Source organism: Xyrauchen texanus, chromosome 31 (genome assembly GCF_025860055.1).
Source record: "Xyrauchen texanus isolate HMW12.3.18 chromosome 31, RBS_HiC_50CHRs, whole genome shotgun sequence".
Taxonomy (NCBI): Eukaryota; Metazoa; Chordata; class Actinopteri; order Cypriniformes; family Catostomidae; genus Xyrauchen; species Xyrauchen texanus.
In genome coordinates, this window is record NC_068306.1 from 21,940,421 (window position 1) to 21,959,163 (window position 18,743).

The following is an 18,743-nucleotide window of genomic DNA, read 5'->3' on the forward strand; positions in this document are numbered from 1 at the left end:
AAAAGCTGTAGTTTCTGTCCCTTATACAGGTACGTTGTGAAATAGTACTCCATTCTGCATGACATAGTGTACTTTTGCAAGATCCTGAGTGGTTTGGGAATCTACCTTCTTACATAGCTCCTGGTAATGTTGTTGTGCAGTAGCATTCTGATCAAGGTCTATGGGTAAGTTGTTTGGGAAAGCAGTAGACTTGGTAGCTTTAACTACAGCCAGCATCTCTGATGAGACAGTGTTTTCTGGGTTTCGGGACAACACAACTGGTACGACAGTACACAGAACTTTTCTGTACTTAACTGTGAATTGAAAGCCTTGTCTTAATTTGTATAGTCCACCGGGTGAAACGAGAGTTTGGTGTAGGATGTTGAAAAACCCATGTGAGTGCTGCATGATCAGTGACCACTTCAAAAGGTCGCTCTTCCAAGTATTGTCTCCATTTTTCGACAGCCACACAACAGCCAAACACTCCTTTTCCGAAACAAAATAAGCTTTTTCTGCTCCTTTTAGCAGCCTAGAAGCGTAAGATACCACACGTTCCTCTCCTTCCATTTCCTGTGTTAGTACAGCTCCCAAACCAGTCTTACTAGAATCGATCTGCACTTTGAATGGCTTACTGAAATCTGGAGGAGTTAGCACTGGTGCTTTTGAAAGGTCTTGTTTTATTTTTTCTAAAGCCTGCTGGCATTGCTCAGTCCAAACCCATTAAGCTTTCTTTTGCTTAAGAGCATGTAAAGGGGCAGCTTTCGCTGAAAAGTTCAAGATAAAACGATGATACCATCCTGCCATACCTAAAAACATTGAACGTCCTTTAGCGATTGGGGTATCGAAAAATTCTGGTCATCAGCTACCTTTGCTGGATCAGTTTTTACTCCTTCAGCTGAAACAATGTGACCAAGAAAAGTCAATTCTCGTTGGATGAAGTAGCATTTTTTTTTAAAATTGAGTGTAATACCAGCATCATGTAGACACTTGAAGACTTGACTTAGATGTTGAAGATGCTCCATTTCATTCCACAAATACACCACCACATTGTCTATGTATATCAGACAACATTTTCCTCTTAAATATCTGAGTACATGTTCCATCAGTCTTTGGAATGAATCAGAAGAGTTTATCAACCCGAAAGGAAGATGTAAGAATTCAAATAGCCCTGAGGATGTCACAAATGCTGTTTTATGTATACTATCTGCTTCCATCTCCATTTGCCAATAACCACTTTTAAGATCTAGGGTGATGAAAACAGCAGTTCCGTGTAATGACTGCAAAATGTCAGGAATTTGTGGCATGGGGTACGCATAAAGGTGTGTTTTCATATTCAGTCCTCGATAGTCAATACAGAATCTTGAACCACCATCTTTTTTTGGAACTATTACAACAGGAGAAGCCCAAGGAGAGACTGAAGGACATATGATCTCTTAAGTTAACAACTCTTTGATTTCAGTTTCAATAAACTGCTGCTTATCTCTAGAAACTCTATAGGCTCTTTTTCTGACTGGGAATTCATCGGTGGCAATGATGCAATGTTTTACCAGGGTTGTATGTCCAATGTATTTTGTACAAATGGTAGGCCAGTTTAACATAATACGTTCCAGCTTCATTTTGATCTTTGGTTGAGTGTCAGCTTTTTTACTACGTTGCTGCATAATCTGCAAGGCGTCATCTGTAACGGAAAGAGTGGGTACAGCAAGATAAAAATGCACAGTAGACCAGACATCCTTGCTCAGAAAAGGAAAAGAAAAATATTTTCCAGCTTCTATGGCAGAAGGCAAGGTGAACTGAGCTCTTTGGAAGTCTAACACGACTCCTGTCATCAGTAGAAAATCCATGCCTAAAATAATTGGCACAGTCAAATCAGTATCTCTCATAATGAACATTGTCAAATCTTCTGGTACTCCTTGAATTTCACCTTGCCAATTTACCTTTCCCAGAGCTGTCTGCTTCTGTACATTGGCCAAAATGAATGACTGTCCCTGATACTGCTGGTAAGGTTCAGTTTTACACAACTGTTTCCAACAGGATTCTTGGATAAGGGACAATGTACTACCTGTATCCACCATGGCAGTGAAATACCTATCTCGGATAACAATAGGAATAACAACTTTTAATGTCTGGTCATGCTGAATTTTGAGTGGCTTGTATGATTCTGTTATTTGCTATGGGAGGTATTCGTTGAGGTTCAGGAGAGGTTTGTGGCTCCTTTCTTTATTCCTCCACATTCACCTGACTCCAATATCTTTTTGACTCATCAAAATCTCATTCTATCTGTGTGCCAATGCATACCAATTCTCCCACATCTTTCACAGTTCCTCTCATCAGACTCGCCAGTCGTGGGTTACAATTCCGTAGTATTGCTTGTACCACTTCTCTTTCAGTCATCTCTGTTTTCCATTTCAAACACAAAGCATGGTAATGAAAGGTTAAGTCTCTTATACTTTCCTTGACTCCTGGTTTCCTTTCTAATAGCTTTCTTGCAGCCACTTCTTCATAATCTTCACTTAGAAGTAAAAGCAAAAAAAATTCCTTAAACTGCTTCCAATTTCTAACATTCCTTTTTTTCAGCCAACCACCAATCTTTAGCTGTTCCTTTCAAGACAGTGGTCAAAGCAGCCAGTATCTCATTGTCAGAAAGAGGACAAACAGTAAAATACTCTTCACATCTTTAAATGAACACCACTGGATCTTCATCTTGAGTGTTGCGAAAATCAGGAAAGTTCATTTTTACTGGAGGATTGTATTGCATTGAAGAACCAGCAACAATTAAGGGACTGGGAAGGTGCACAACAACAGTTTGTTCTCTTACTTTAATCACTGGAGTGGATGAGGTTAAATTTAAATGTGGTTGGTTGGGATTAGACATTGTTGTAGTAAGAAACTTACATTTGGAAATCTCTTCTTGTTAAACAGGCTACCATAGATCTTCCTAAATCTTATATTGCAAGTTCAAACCTTTTCTTAACTCTGTCGCATTCACGTTCAACCAAATAATGCAATCTCTCTTCGATGGCTTTACATTTGTTTTCCATCTCTTCATGAGAAACACATTCCGGACTTCAACTGATATTATTATTTCAGCCAGCTGTTTTTTAGGTATAACAGATAGAATTGTTTGACATGGTTCCCCTTCATCTTCAGGTGGGGGAGGGTGTGGTAAAGGACAATTCTCCAGACTCTTGCTTATGTACTCTTCCTCAGAATCTAGGTACAAATCACTGAATGTATTGATAATTTCCCTGATTGGTTCTCTGTGAGCAATGAAGGAATTTGATGTAAAATCCAGGCTAGGTACGGCCCCATCCTCACTCAGAGCTTTAATATCCATTTTAGATGACATAAGGTGTTGGGATATAATGCGGGCAAAGTTATCCTTTCAGTTTCTAATATACCATGTAATAGCAAAATGCACCATTAGGTACAAAATGTAGGAAAGCCTTTATGACTGAGCATAAAACTATGTTTCCCAATCAAAGCATCAGTCAATGTGGTTTGTATCATAGAGCATCCATTCTTTTCTCTTACCAAACAACTTAACTTCTTCTACTTCATCCCTGTATTTATACCAAACCCACAGCAACATTAGTGTCCCCTAATGGTGGGTAGTAGAACAACAACAACAGAGGTAACGTTTAACATTTACGATACAATAAATGGAATGGTGCTGGAATGCCTTTCTGGACTGTACTGGTCCAACTAACCCCTGCATATATATCACTAAATGATATATAATGTTAATATACTAACCTGTTCTGTTAACCACCATAGTGACATGAAAACAAAGGCTACAAGATGACTTAAATTTCATCAAGAGTGGCCTTCCGGAGCCAATGGCTAATAAATACGCAGAGACACTTCACAGTGTCAAACACAAATTTCCATCAGGGTGACACTAAAAGAATACAATTAACATTATCTAAACAACATCCAATGTAACATACAATATACATAACTGATGTAAAAAATAAGAAGAAACATAACAATTTCAATAAAAAATAATCAAATGTTTACTGTAAAATTATTGCCTTATTAAACATTAATTTTCAACACATTAATTCAACTAAAGTAAATCATATTTATTTTTTTATTTTTTTACTGTAAATGGTATGGTTAACCAGTTTTTACAATATTTGAATAACGTATACATAAAGCGAGCAGCAGATGTCTATGTTTGGTTAGAATGCCCAACCACTTCAAAAAAACATGTCGTGAATTTATTTTTATGCAAGAGGAGTAGAAATAAATGCAATGCTGTAATTGACATTTTTCATAATTCATTTTATTGTGGCAGCTGTAAGTGAATTGTGGCACAATTAATCAAACAACCACTTCAAAAAAAACATGTCGTGAATTTATTTTTATGCAAGAGGAGTAGAAATAAATGCAATGCTGTAATTGACATTTTTCATAATTCATTTTATTGTGGCAGCTGTAAGTGAATTGTGGCACAATTAATCAAACAACTTATCCAGATTACAATTAATTTATGGTGGCAGCTGTAATTGGTATCTGGATTATTTGTTTCATTAATTGTGCTGCTGTACAAGTTAAGACCAAAATTTTTAGATTTTGTGGTGTACATCAACTATTGATTACACTTTGGTCGTAAATTAATGTGCTGTCTTTTTTCAACTTTCAGAGGCCTGGTCAATAAAGAATTTCTGACAGCGGCAACTGCAACAATTCGACTCATCACTTGATCAGTGGAATGCAGACTTACCCATTTGGAAGGTGCTGTGGTTTTCTGGGGAAAAGTAAATCATGTATTTGACCTACTACTCATAAAACGGAAAATACAACCACAGCAGTAATCCTACTTTCACCAGAGGGTGAGATGCATAAATCGGTCTTTTAACATGTGGAGTAAACTAGATTTTTAGGGCAGTTTTAGATTTCAAAGCACCAAGTACTTTGTGAGGTTTTTTCAGGCTTTCAGAAGTTTTCCCTCAATGGAGATACTCAGAGGAGTATCAAGATGAAGAATCAAGTGAAAATAAACTCTTAAATACTAGGGGGCTTTAGAAAACTGGGACCTTACTATTTCAGCAGTGCTATTTTGGAAAAGGAAAGATAAATTAATACGCTAGACTGGGAATAAATCTCTCCTCTGCAGTGGATTAATAGAAACGGAACATTAGAAAAGAAGGGATTAGCAACACGGTTGGAAGATGATGATGGAGAACTGGAGATGCAGTGTGAGGTTTCCGCAGGCCTCCGTGTTGCTCGGACTGATGGTGGCCGCTGCTGTGACCACAGCCCTGGAGTTTGACGGCCTGCCGGGCCAGTGGGTCCGCTACGGACCCTGGGAAGCGGGTACAACAGGAGAACTGAGCTTCACCTTGAAGACCAACATCAGCAAAGCCGTGGTGCTGTACTTGGACGATGGTGGCAACTGCGATTTCCTGGAGCTTCTCATTAACAACGGTCGTCTGCAATTGCGTTTCGCAATCCACTGCGGTGAGCCGGCCTCGTTGCACATGGAGACACACATTGATGACGAGCGCTGGCATCGCGTGCTGCTCACACGGAATTATCGTGAGACCATGCTAGTGATGGACGGAGAGGCCAAAGTGACGGAGGTGAAATCCAAGCGTAGAGAGATGATGGTGGCCAGTGATTTGTATGTGGGCGGGATTCCACCAGATGTCCGTCTATCAGCCCTCACATCCAGCACTGTCAAATACGAGCCACCTTTCCGTGGCCTCATTGCCAACCTGAAGTTAGGAGAGACTCCTCCTGTCCTCCTGGACAGCCAGGGGGTGAAAAATGATCTGGAATACCTGTGTACAAAACAAAACCCATGCAGCAATGGAGGACGCTGCTCAATTCGTGAAAGTGAGGTGCTGTGTGACTGCACCAATACTGGCTACATAGGGAAATACTGCACAGAAGGTAAGCAATGTTTTCTGTTCTTTCACAAAATGAATATTTGCTCCTATTTAAATACCTTAGTAGATAATTCACTGAGCAGTCATAGTTAAATGTTTGCTTTCAAGGAAACCTAAAGGCCCAAAAGTTGGAAATTATTAATAGTGATCTGATCTGGCCTGCATGTTTTCTAATCATTTGGTTGAGTGTTTTCCTTATCTTCTTCGTCTAAACTTAAAATACGGTCTGACTGCTAAAATATTTGCAATCTCTGAAAGTGGACTAGTATAATCCAATTTAAGGAGAATGTGCAGACTTTTAGGACAATGGATGATTCAATGTTAATATAGAACATTTTGGTGTCTAGAGTGTATTAGCCTTATAAAAATGCCTTGAGAATGTAAAGCTAATAAGATGTATGTGGATTTAGATCTCATTCAATCAGGTTCACAGGTTTACAGGTTTACATACAGTATTTACAGTGTCCCTCTGTTTAGAGGAACCATTTATTTTAACAGACACTGTAAAGATGGGATCAATATCTGTAATGCATCCAAAACATGAGACGATAAGATCAGTGCAGCACATTATTTGTATCCTGATATCAGCTTTAATCAAATTAGCTGGGTTGCTTTTTATTCTGTTTTGAAAACGAAGCTGAACAAAATGAAAAACAAAAAATCAAGTTCTAATATGTTGAAACATTATATGTATTATAAGATATAGAAAATTCAGAACCAAGTCATGCTGCCTATTAAAGTAATAATCCACAAAATCATGTCAACATTATCTCTGTGAGACATCTTTAATTTTATAGCAATGTTATTATGGGAAACACAATACAAAGCACCAGTAAATAATTTCCAAGCCTTTGGATATTTCTCTACAAAACTGTCATCCTATCTCCATGGGCATATGGCAGAATAAGATGTCGGAATCGTAAGAGTGTTGCCGTTATAATCATAGCAGTGTACGATCTGTACACATGTTCCATATTCCTCTGCTAATTTATATTTTATTTATTTATTTTTATTTTCTCCCCTTTACTCCCCAATTTGGTATGCCCAATTCCCAATGCTCTCTTATGTCCTCGTGGAGGCATAGTGACTTGCCTCAATCCGGGTGGCTGAGGACTGTCAATCCACGCATCTTATCATGTGGCTTGTTGAGTGCATTAATTTGGAGACGCGTGTGGAGGCTCACGCTATTCTCTGCGGCATCCACTCACAACTCACCACGCGCCCCACTGAGACCCACCCTGCAGGCCAGATTAGCAACCGGGCCAATTGTTTGCTTAGGAAGCCTGACTGGATTCACTCAGCATGCCCTGGATTCGAACTTGCGACTCCAGGTGTGGTAGTCAGCGTCTTTACTTGCTGAACTACCTAGGCCCCCTATTCCTCTGCTAATTTGATGAAAACATGGACATGTTGCAACATGGTAAGGCAATTTGCAATAGAAAGTGTTATAGGTAACATATGTAGACTAATTAGGGCCACTCAGCAATGTCTCATGCCTTCGGTTAAGTCACAGCCTGTCATATGGCGGTACGGTGTTAAACCCGAGGCCAAATCTGCATGACTTCATACAGAAATAAATGTGGCCATTTCTCCCTCTAATTGAGCAGTGAGAGAATGCAGAGACAGTAGCAGCTCACACTTGGCTTTTCACTCAATGCAGTCCCAGGTGACACACTTTGGAGTCCACAGGAATCAGCACTTTGCATCGGAACCAAAGAACACTAGCGTGACGGAGAAATCCTGCAAGTACACATTGAATTAAGATGATATGGTCCAGCGCTTCAAAAGAAGAGAGATATGTGGGATCCAGAGACATTAAGAACTGAAAATAAATCATCCTGAAAGTTGATAGAGCAAATTGGATTTGACACTGCTAGAGGACAATATTGAAGGGAACAGTTGTTTTTCTTATACCTTAAGTCCTTGCTTTTACTTCAATGATTATCTATTGAAAGAGTGACTTGCATACTGAACAGAGAGGGGTATTTTAGTATTTTTCTTTATCTATGCACTGTGAAAATTTTATTTTAATAATGTTAATGAAAAATAAATGTTTGCACAAGTAACATATACATAGTTATCCCCAAAAATGATAAAAAAGGAAACAGTGTAAATAGGTGTAAACAGCACATGCCACACATCGTGATAATTTGCACCACAACCACAGGAATCAAAGAAATGTACAGTACAACAAAGTGTGCATGGAAGTTAAGACGGTGCGGATATGTTCTTTTTTTCACAAACAACCATAGTATCTACTCCTAATTTAGGTTGGGTAAAATTATTGTTTTTCCGATTAATTGCGATTTCCATTTGAACGGTCTCGATATCAATTCTTAAATCACAAGATCGATCTTTTACTCAATGTGCAACCCTCTACTATAATATGAGGAAATCACTCACATTTGCAACCAAATTTCATTCTATGCAACTAAAGTGAATATATTTGGCAACTGGCTGGTAAATGTTTACATTTCACTCACCAGTAATTGTGTAGTTTAGTTGTGAAGTGTTAAGCAGCGAGATCCATTCACAGCTTGTTTAGAGTAAAAGTGGTTCTGTGTAATGTGTGTCCAAGACGAGATCCAATCAACCCATTTGTCATTGTATACTGTCTCATTTAATAGTCTCTCTGTTCTTTGCAGTCAGTTGTTGATCAAAACAACTACAACAAATAAAAAACATTTAATTCTAATCACGCATCTCACAGATGAGGTTAAGCCCTTTGAGTTCTCTCTCGTTAACATGCACTCTTCTACAGACACTCTTTACAGAAATGCCGTTTTTTGTTAAAGAGACAGTACCGGATTTAGCACTTGTTCAACAAATCAATGTAAATACTTGTAAATAGTACAAATTATTATAAAATGTAACAAAAAATATGATCCTGTGGCTTGGCATCAGTCGTGTCTAGATTGTATTGCTCCTTTTGTGAAAGTCTCGGGAGACTAAACCTTAAAAAATTAAAGGAATAGTTTGGGTTAAATAGAAGTTATACTCAATCGACAATATTTGTGGCATAATGTATATTTCCCCAAAAAATTATTTTGACTTAAAAAATAAAAAATAAACAATTGAGGTGCATTTAGTCACTTCCAATGAAAGTGAATGAGGTCAATCTGTACACGTTAAAATACTCGCTTTTTCAAAAGTATAGACACAAGACATAAATAATATACGTGAAACATAACTTTAGTGTGATAAAATCACTTTCTACTTGGCTCTCTGGAATACTCTATTCTGATTGGTCAATGGCGCCATCCAACCGTCAGATGTAACTACTGTATATCTACCACACATCTGGGGAATTAGACGTATCAGACTGCTCATCTGGGTTCCTCAAGCCATCTCTCCTGCTCCTCGGCTCACTGTGTGATCTCTACAAGTAAACTAATAAAATAATTTAAACTCAAATCAATATTTCATATGCATTAGGGCTGCACAATAGCGAATTACTGTTTTTAATTTCCAAAGTGCAACCACTGAGGCCACAAATTATCTAACGATGATCTTACATTCAACAAGATCACCATTGAAGATCTAATGGGATGAATGGTCCCTTGTCTAGCCACCTAAGGGCTTACTGAATGCAATAACTTGGTCGATTTAAATCGGCTGTTAATAAGTTTGAATGTTGAATATGCCATATTATTTACTGTACATGGACTAATAATTTAGCAAAAATTTTTATTTATTCTATACCATAGATATCCATTTAAAATAATTGTTATATGCCTTACCTTAACAAACATTATTACAATATAAAAGACGATACAATATAATGCTTAAAAGATGCTTAAAAGAAACTGGAGTGCAGCTCATATCCACCATTGAAATCTGCTACTCTGAAGAACCACACGGTTGCTTTGTGACGTCACAGTAATTTAAGATTTTAATCGACATTAATAATCGCGATTACAATATCAAGGGCAATAATCGACAATTAGGATTTTTGCTATAATCATCCAGCCCTAATATGCATTTATTTATTTGACAAGTAGTCTTGTAATAGGCTGAAAAATGAGAAGTCAGACAGTCATTTTTATAAAGTAAACACCAACAGAACTTTGTCAGGGAATGTGAAGGGAAGAGGCGGGAGAGTGAGGATCCAAACGCAGAACTTAAATTGTAATCAACAGAAGAGGATACAACAATGAAGGTTGATTTGAAAAATAAGTTTAATACAAACTCTACAGCAGTATGCTGGCTAACAATGCCCTACATATAAACAAGAACTGACACAGGAACAAAGAACAAGAGGGTATATATATATATATACACATGGGCTAACATGACAAGGAACACCTGGAATACAATCAGGAGGCTAACCAGAAAAACAGACATGACAATGATTACGAAACCTTTTCAAAATAAGAGTCCTTGAGGGAAAACATAAGAATGAGGTGACAGATGCAAAACGGAGGTGGATTTCAAGTGTTCAGCAATTTATTTCTTCTCACATAATAAATCAATGTTTCATGTCCATTTATTTATTTATATTGCAAGTAGTCTTGTAATAGACTGACTAATGAGGAGTCAGATGATTTCTTCTCAAATTACAAAATTGCAATGCAAATGTCCATGTATTTAATTATTTGGTTAGTTGCCATGTAAGAAGCAGGATAATGTACAGTCAGTCAGTTTTTATCGCAAAATAAACCCCTTCAGGTTGATACAAGACCCCTCATGTTGGGGTCCTGACCACCCTCTCAGGGTTTATTGTGCGATAACCACCGTCTGACTGTACATTATCCCTTACTTAATAACTTTTTCTGTGTAAAGGTATAGCCAATTTTTAAACTTCGTTGCCATGATGATGTAATATCAACAAACCCTAAAATGACTGTAAAAATGATCAAATAATACACCAGTTTAACAGAATAATTAATTTAATTGATTTTATTAAATGAAAAGCTTCAATTGTCTTCCTTTAAACCCTCCAAAAATTAGACACATTCACTTACATTGTAAGTGCCTCACTGTAAACTTGATTTTTTCTTTTTTTTAATATTTATTTTTTACAGAAATATAATAATTGAATATATATATATATAATATAACAAGTCAAAATAATTTGTTTGTGGTAATCAGCAGTATGCCACAAATGCTGTCGATTGAGCTTAACTTATATTGGACACGGAATATTCCTTTAATCATATTTTAATTATAGCAATTTTGGGGGGCCTGGATAGCTTAGCGAGTAAAGACGCTGACTACCACCCCTTGAGTCGCTAGTTCGAATCCAGGGCATGCTGAGTGACTCCAGCAAGGTCTTCTAATCAACCATATTGTCCCGGTTGCTAGGGAGGGTAGAGCCACATCATGTGGTTCGCTCTGTGGGGTGTGTGGTGAGTTGTGCGTGGATGCCGTGGAGAAGCCCCCACATGTGCTATGTCTCCGAGGTAACGTGCTAAACAAGCCACGTGATAAGATGCGCGGATTGACAGTCTCAGACGTGGAGGCAACTGAGATTCGTCCTCCACCACCCAGATTGATGCGAGTCACGAGGACTTAGAGCACATTGGGAATTGGGCATTCCAAATTGGAATGAAAAAGTTTATTTTTCATTTTTATTTTTTTATTATAGCAATTTTGTAGTAGCCATGACTGTGGTAACCATGTTGTTTTGGCAGAAAACATATATATATTTTTTTACCATTAACATTGATTTTACTACAGTAATACTATAGTATCCATGACCATAGTTTTACTATAGTAATATTGTACTAACACTGACTGTTGGAACCATGGTTAATTTGTGGTCACAGTTATTTTACTAAAAATACCATAGTTAAACTACGGCAACTGTAGTAAAACCATGGTTAATATTAGTAAGGTAAGGTTAAGGCTAGGATTAGGGCTAGGGTTTGGTGTAGTGTTTCCGTGGGACTCTAAATAAACACAATAAACATGCTGCATGACACCCCTATACTATTTGTTAATATTAAAATTGGGTTGCAGATAGTATCTGCCAATATTTGCACTAGGGTCAAATATCATCTACCATTTTTTTTTGTACTAGGGTTAAGGTGCAAATAATATCTGTCAATATTTGCACCTGGGTGTAAATAGCAGCCACCATTATTTGCACCAGGGAGAAAATTGCATCTGCCATAGGAATATGTGTTTTATCAATCATATATATGAATTTGCTGTTCCCCTTCTGTCACTCACTCAACGTTGTGTCTAATGAAGTGACACAAGGGGTCTTCCTTGGGAGCCTCGCGTACCTCAGAACATGAGAAAAGGCCAATGAAAAATTGCCATACAGAATTTGCATGTCCCGCCCCTGGACATAAGGGTATAAAGGGATACGCGTGTCTGTCAGTTAGATTTTTTTTTGGCTCAGGTGCCTTGCTCTCTTCGAGCCCGGCACAGCAGTTCCTCTAAAACAATTCCAGAGGCTTCTGGGGCATATTGCATCCTGGCCGCGGTCACGCCGCTCGGGTTAATGCATACGAGACATACTCGAGTCCCAAGATGGGCATGGCACCGCGGCACATACCGTTTTTTAATAACTCCTTCCTGATGTCAGAATTTCAACCCTTGGACAGACCTCTATTTTCTGCGGACTGGAGTCCCCCTACAGCAGGTGTCCAGACGTGTCGTGGTCACCACAAATGCCTCTCAACTGGGTTGGGGCACCGTGTGCAACGGGCACGCAGCCTCTGGCTCTAGGACAGGGCCCTGGCTGTGTTGGCACATCAGGTGCCTAGAGTTGCTGGCTGTATTTCTTGCCCTGTGGAGGTTTCTCCTGCTGATCCGGGGCAAGCATGTTTTGATCCGTTCAGACAGCACCGCGACGGTAGCGTACATAAATCACCAAGGCGGGGTGCGCTCTCTTCATATGTCACAACTCGCCCGCCATCTCCTCCTTTGGAATCTGCAGCCACTCATATCCCGGGCAACACAGCAGCGGACGCACTGTCGCGGCAGGTTTCGCCCAGCGGAGAGTGGAGGCTCCACCCCCAAGTGGTCCAGCTGATTTGGGGCCGATTCGGCATGGCACAGGTAGATATCTTTGCCTCCCAGGACAATTCTCACTGCCTGCTCTGGTACTCCCTGACAGAAGCCCCTCTCGGGACAGACACGATGGCATTTCCCCCAGTGAGCCTTCTTGCACCGGTGCTGTGCAAGATCAGGGAGGACGAGGAACAAGTCATCTTAGTGGCTCCTTACTGGCCCACTCGGACTTGGTTCTCGGATCTCACGCTCCTCACGACAGCACCTCCCTGGAAGGAAGGACCTTCTTTCCCAGGGATGTCCAGACCTCTGGAACCTCCAAGTCTGGCCCCTGGATGGGACGCGGAAGATCTGAGTGACCTACCACCTGTTGTAGACACGATCAACCAAGCCAGAGCTCCCTCCACCAGGCAACTTTACGCCCTGAAGTGGTGCTTGTTGGTGTTCTTCCCGATCTGAAGACCCGCAGAGATTTGCAGTTCGGTCAGTGCTTTCATTCCTGCAAGAGAGTTTGGAGGGGAGGCTATCCCCGCTATCGCAGCCTACTATAACGCAGTGGACGGCAAGTCCTTGGGTAAGCACGACTTGATTATCATGTTCCTTAGAAGCGCCCAGAGGCTGAATCCTCCCCGGCCAAGTCTGTCCCCTCCTGGGATCTCTCAGTGGTCATCTCGGGCCTTCAGAGACCCCCCTTCAAGCCGCTTGACTCAGTTGAGCTCAAGACCCTCTCCTTGAAGATGGCCTTCCTGATAGCGCTAGCTTCCATCAAGATGGTTGGGGACCTGAAAGCGTTCTCTGTCAGCGACACTTGCTTGGAGTTTGGTCCGGCAAATACTCATGTCATCCTGAGACCGCGACCGGGCTACATTCCCAAGGTTCCTATGACCCCCTTCAGGGATCTGGTTGTGAACCTGCAAGTGCTACCCCGAGAGAAGGCAGACCAAGCCTTTTTGTTGCTGTGTCTGGTACGTGCTTTGTGTATCTATTTGGACCGCACGCAGAGCTTTAGATGTTCTGAGCAGCTCTTTTTCTGCTTTGGCGGATGGCGGAAAGGGAACGTCATCTCCAAACAGAGGTTAGCTCACTGGGTTTGAGCACACTTGACGAGAAGTGTGGCATCCTTGTGGGCAGTGGCCAACGGCACCTCCCTAGCAGACATCTGCAGAGCAGTGGGCTGGGCAGCACCCAACACACTTGCGATATTCTACAATCTCAGGGTTGAGTCGTTAGAACTCGGTAATACGGAACAGCTGACCGGGTGTTCCGCTTGCACCTAGAGCCCTTCACCAAGTTGATACAGAGCACTTTCTCTCCCAGGTTAGCCAATAAGCTTTCACTTACTGGATGTTCTTCCTCCCTAGCCTTCTGGCCTGCGAATTCAGCGGAGGAATTTGCGACAAGACCCACTACGTGCCACATAGGTCCAGAGGAGGATCCAGGAAGTTGCCGTTGCCTGGCGGTTGCACACACTCCACTGTCTTCCCAGAGCCGCGGTGTATCTGAGGGGAAAGCGGCCCTGCATCTGTGCCCATCAACCACTACACATACTTCAATCCTCTGGCATTGCAGATAATTTGTGCCGGGGGTCAGGGGTTGTGGGTCTGTTGCACATCTAATTTGACCGGAACCTTCCCTGCTCTGCTCCTGGAGCAGCAAGTTTGCCAGTGTGTGCACACAAGGAGCTAGAAGCAGGCTCCCCAAGAAGAGGCGTGCTTTGCATTTTATCGGCAGAAGTGATGCGGCTAAACACACAATCAGGTGTCTCTCTGCTTCCCAAATGAGGCTTATTAATTTTGCGCCTCTTCTCTCCTGCCCTATTTGCCTATTTTTAAAATTTACACATTTCAATTTCACAACACATTTCGAAGGTAGATAATCTAGAGCCAATGTGTAATTTCTTAACATATTGACATTAAATCCTCTCAGGAATTATTTGAGACTCATCAAGCAGTGACAGTTAATTACATGCATGTCCTTTCACATTTAAATATTTTCAGACTAAGAGCAGGAAGTGGTCTCCATTGTCATGCCCTTGTCAAACCTCCCAGGTGAAATTTTGTGGCCTTTTACCCTCAAAGCTAAAAGGGCCGGTATCAATTAAGACTGCCCTCATAAGATTGGAAATCTAGGCCAAAGCAATATATCAACAGTGCATCGTCCTCCTTTGTATGCATCTTTTTGTCCTGCATCTGCATCTTCCATGAGCTTCCATCCATGACACATCAACATGTGAGAGCCATGCAATGGAAAAAGTGTAATACTTTGGTGAAATAAAAATGACTTGTTAAAAAACAAAATGGGAAAAAACTAAAATACATTTACATTACTCCAAATCTAAATAAATAAAAAATGTCCATAAAATTATTTGGTTTTCAGATATTGAAGCACTTTATATTATGCAAATTTATATTTTTTTCTGAAATAGTTTAGCGTGCCCTCGCAATATGTTATGCATGTCCTTGCACTATGCTTTACATTCCCCTAATCATGGTTTTACTGTAGTAATATTGTATTAAACGTGACTAAAATAACCATGTCTTTTTGGCAGAAACCATGGTTTGGGTACAGTTAACCATGTTTTCACTGTAGTAATAATGTAGTAACCATGATTGTATTAACCGCATTGTATTTCGGCAGGTATGGCATTGTTAGGCTAGGCCTTCAGTCATATTATAGCAACCATGACTGTTGTACCCATAGCTAATCTTGTGGTAACTATGCTTTTACTGCAAATACTATGGTTAAACTATGGTTACTATAGTAAGATTATGGTTAATTTTCATAAGGGTGAACTAGGGGTTGGCTATATGACCAAAGTCATATAACACAATATCACAAATTTTATGTCACAATAATGATATATATATAATGATATAGTTAAAAATATAACAGACAGAGAGAGGGGAAAAAGAAACCTTACCAGAATACTACATTTCACATTTCAGTTTGATGTTGTTGACTAGCATAATTATTATAAAACACTTCATTAGGCTCTTAATGGTTTAAGTAATCTCTGTAGACAATATTTGAATATCTGAAAGCAAAGTTGGTTTGTTTTCTATTATCTAACATCATTCAAACTTAATTTTATTAAAGGTGATGATGTATTGTTTAAAAATCTACATGACAAATGACACAAAATTGTTGGTGCATGACACATTTTTTTAGCTGTTTTCCTAGTCTGTGTTGGTTTGAATTTCAGGCCCTCTCGCCATTTGAGATGTTTGACATCCTCCATAGCACTTTAAGGTAAAAAACTCAAAATTAAAATGGGTCATAAAAGTTATGAAGTTTGTGACACGATAGAGAGAAACCAGGTTAATTTTAACCACATTCCTACCCTAATCTGAACCTGTTAGGCTGAGTAACCTGCCAGGAACAACTCGGGACACCTTTCTAATGTCTCGTTAAGGCCCAGGAATTAGAAAAGGAATGGACACTGCATTAATTGCCTTAATGTTTGGGCAGAAATTAGCATGTTATAATTCCCAGCCATATTATACACATAATACAATAATTCAGATAATTAAAATACAGTACATTATTGTGGCTGATGAGTAAAGCATTGATTAGACAATACAATATATTGTTTTTTTTTTTTCATATCATGGAACATAAACTTATCATTAGCTAGTTGTCCACAGCAATCCATTTTGCAATTGAATTCATCAATCTTTCTGATGTAGACTTATTATATGGGCTTTTGTAAGGATGCGTCCATGTACACACGCATTAGATGGATGCTTTTTTGAGCATCACATTTTTCATTGCAGAATTGTTTTGAGCATTTCTTTGGATGCTGTGTCAAGTTAAACCTAGTTTGAAACGTAGAAAAATAAGTCTCGAGATCCTTGCAGTTGTAGTTGCACTCTGTCCAATTGTGTTGTTTTGTTGCCTGTACAGCTGCATGTTGCCTGTACAGCTAGAGTTGCGCTTACTGCCATGTGCTGTCTGGGACTCATAAAAACATTAAGGTGGTACTTAAAGCATGAATTGCTCTAATGGTAGGAATATTCCTAATTACAGTATATAAAAAATATTTAGCTGTCTGGAAGGGTTTCCTGCAAAGGTATCATACTTTTTTGAGGTCCTTGGCATCTAAATGTTTGTAAACCCTTGCTCTAATGGGCTCCGTAAAAATGCATTAACTTTTGTTGCTCTAAAATACCAAAACAAACTAAAACTGAAACTAAATAATACTGAAAAAATAAGCTAATAGTCATAGAGCGAAAAACTAAATTGAATAAATAAATACATAAATAGATAGATAAATAAAATAACTCAAAACTAAGTCAGACATGTATTGCCACTGTTTCAGCACTGGATAACATTAACATAAGCCTGCTGGGAGCTCTTTAAATCATTACTGTCACCATTTTAAAAGGCACATAAGCATGAACGCAAACCTAACAGACACACACACACACACACACACACACACACACACGAGAGACCCAAGTGCTCCTCATTAACAGGATACTTTGATATGCCTTCTGATCTGTGACGTGCACAGAAGTGGGGCAGCAGGAGCGCAAGCCCCTTCATTCACAGATCTAAAGGTGCCCTTTTGGTCACCAAGAAAAAGAGAAGAAATTTTAATTATTAAATTAAACTGGTTAAATAAAACAAAATAAAAAATCTTGTAACAATCTTTCAAGTCAAGTGGTTTTTATTGTCGTTCAACCAAAAACATTTAGTACAGTACACAGTGAAACGAGACAATGTTCCTCCAGGACCATGGTGCTACATAAAATAACATAGCACAAACACAGAACCACATGAGACTACACAGACTAAATAACATACCTATATAAAGTGCACGTGCAAACGTGTGCAAAAAGTACGGGACAGTACAATAAACTACCAAATATTAACAGGAAAATGGGCACAGTGAGAGACAGTGAGAGACCAGTACACAGTAGTGCAAAAAGATGACAGTTTCTAAAAATGCCAAATGTAAACATAACATATACTATGAGATAGTGTTCTATACACATAGCAGTTACTGAGGTAGCAGCCAGGTATAAAGTGACAACAATTAAAGTGCAACTCAGGACACGTGTGTGTGTGTGTGTGTCAGTCCAGTCTCTGAGTATTGAGGAGTCTGATGGCTTGGGGGAAGAAGCTGTTGCACAGTCTGGCCGTGAGGGCCTGAATGCTTCGGTACCTTTTGCCAGACGGTAAAATACAGTAATACATGTGTTAAAATTCAGCCTCACAGAGGTGACTTTTACAGCGTGTGTTACAGCAGATTGGGGCGGATACCAATTGCAAGTTATCCTCCCTATGCCCTATACTCACTCCAAAGTGCAGAGTCCTTGAACTGGGTGCTCTTTAGGAAGCAAGACATTACTGTATGAATGTACCCTTCACTAACAGTCCTGTGGAAGGGCCCTTCAAGAAAAGATAAATTTTCTCACTTTCGTTTTGAACGAGCTTTCGAGTGGCAACCTCTCTTGTGGTAGAGCCCTTCAGGGAAGCAAAAATGCAGTTTGGAATTCGCCCCGGAACATCGATGTGCCATTACCTCAGGCGAGTTCCAGGTCAGATAAAAAGTCCACTTTGTGTTGTAAATTGATAAAGAGAATAATATTCGATTGCTTCCGACACCGCACACCTGCAGTGTAGACAGACTTATGCATTATAATGTGAGCGGTCACTTCACTTTCAGTGATAGAAATTTGATAGCTTTTATAGAATAATATCATAAACTGAAGGAGGTCTCTGGTTCAGCCAAAGCCAGTTTGGTTTTTTTAAAACTAATAAGCTATTATACTAGATCACTTTCAGAAAAATACTGTGGTATTTCTATTTTCTAGACATGTAGTCTACCATGATAACCATTGAAAACCACAGCCATTTTTACAATATTGTACCATGGTTCTGCCAACTTATTGCTGTAAG

General features: G+C 39.6%; 1 protein-coding gene across 1 annotated transcript in view; it reads left to right on the plus strand.

The window, feature by feature from the left end:
• LOC127624709 (neurexin-1-like) overlaps positions 1-18,743 on the plus strand; it is a 526,269-nt gene that overhangs the window by 78,777 nt on the left and 428,749 nt on the right. Inside the window, exon 2 of the mRNA XM_052099555.1 lies at positions 4,628-5,880. Within this exon, the coding sequence (XP_051955515.1) occupies positions 5,157-5,880 (724 nt within the window). The 5' untranslated portion in view covers positions 4,628-5,156. The remainder of the gene's footprint in view (positions 1-4,627; positions 5,881-18,743) is intronic.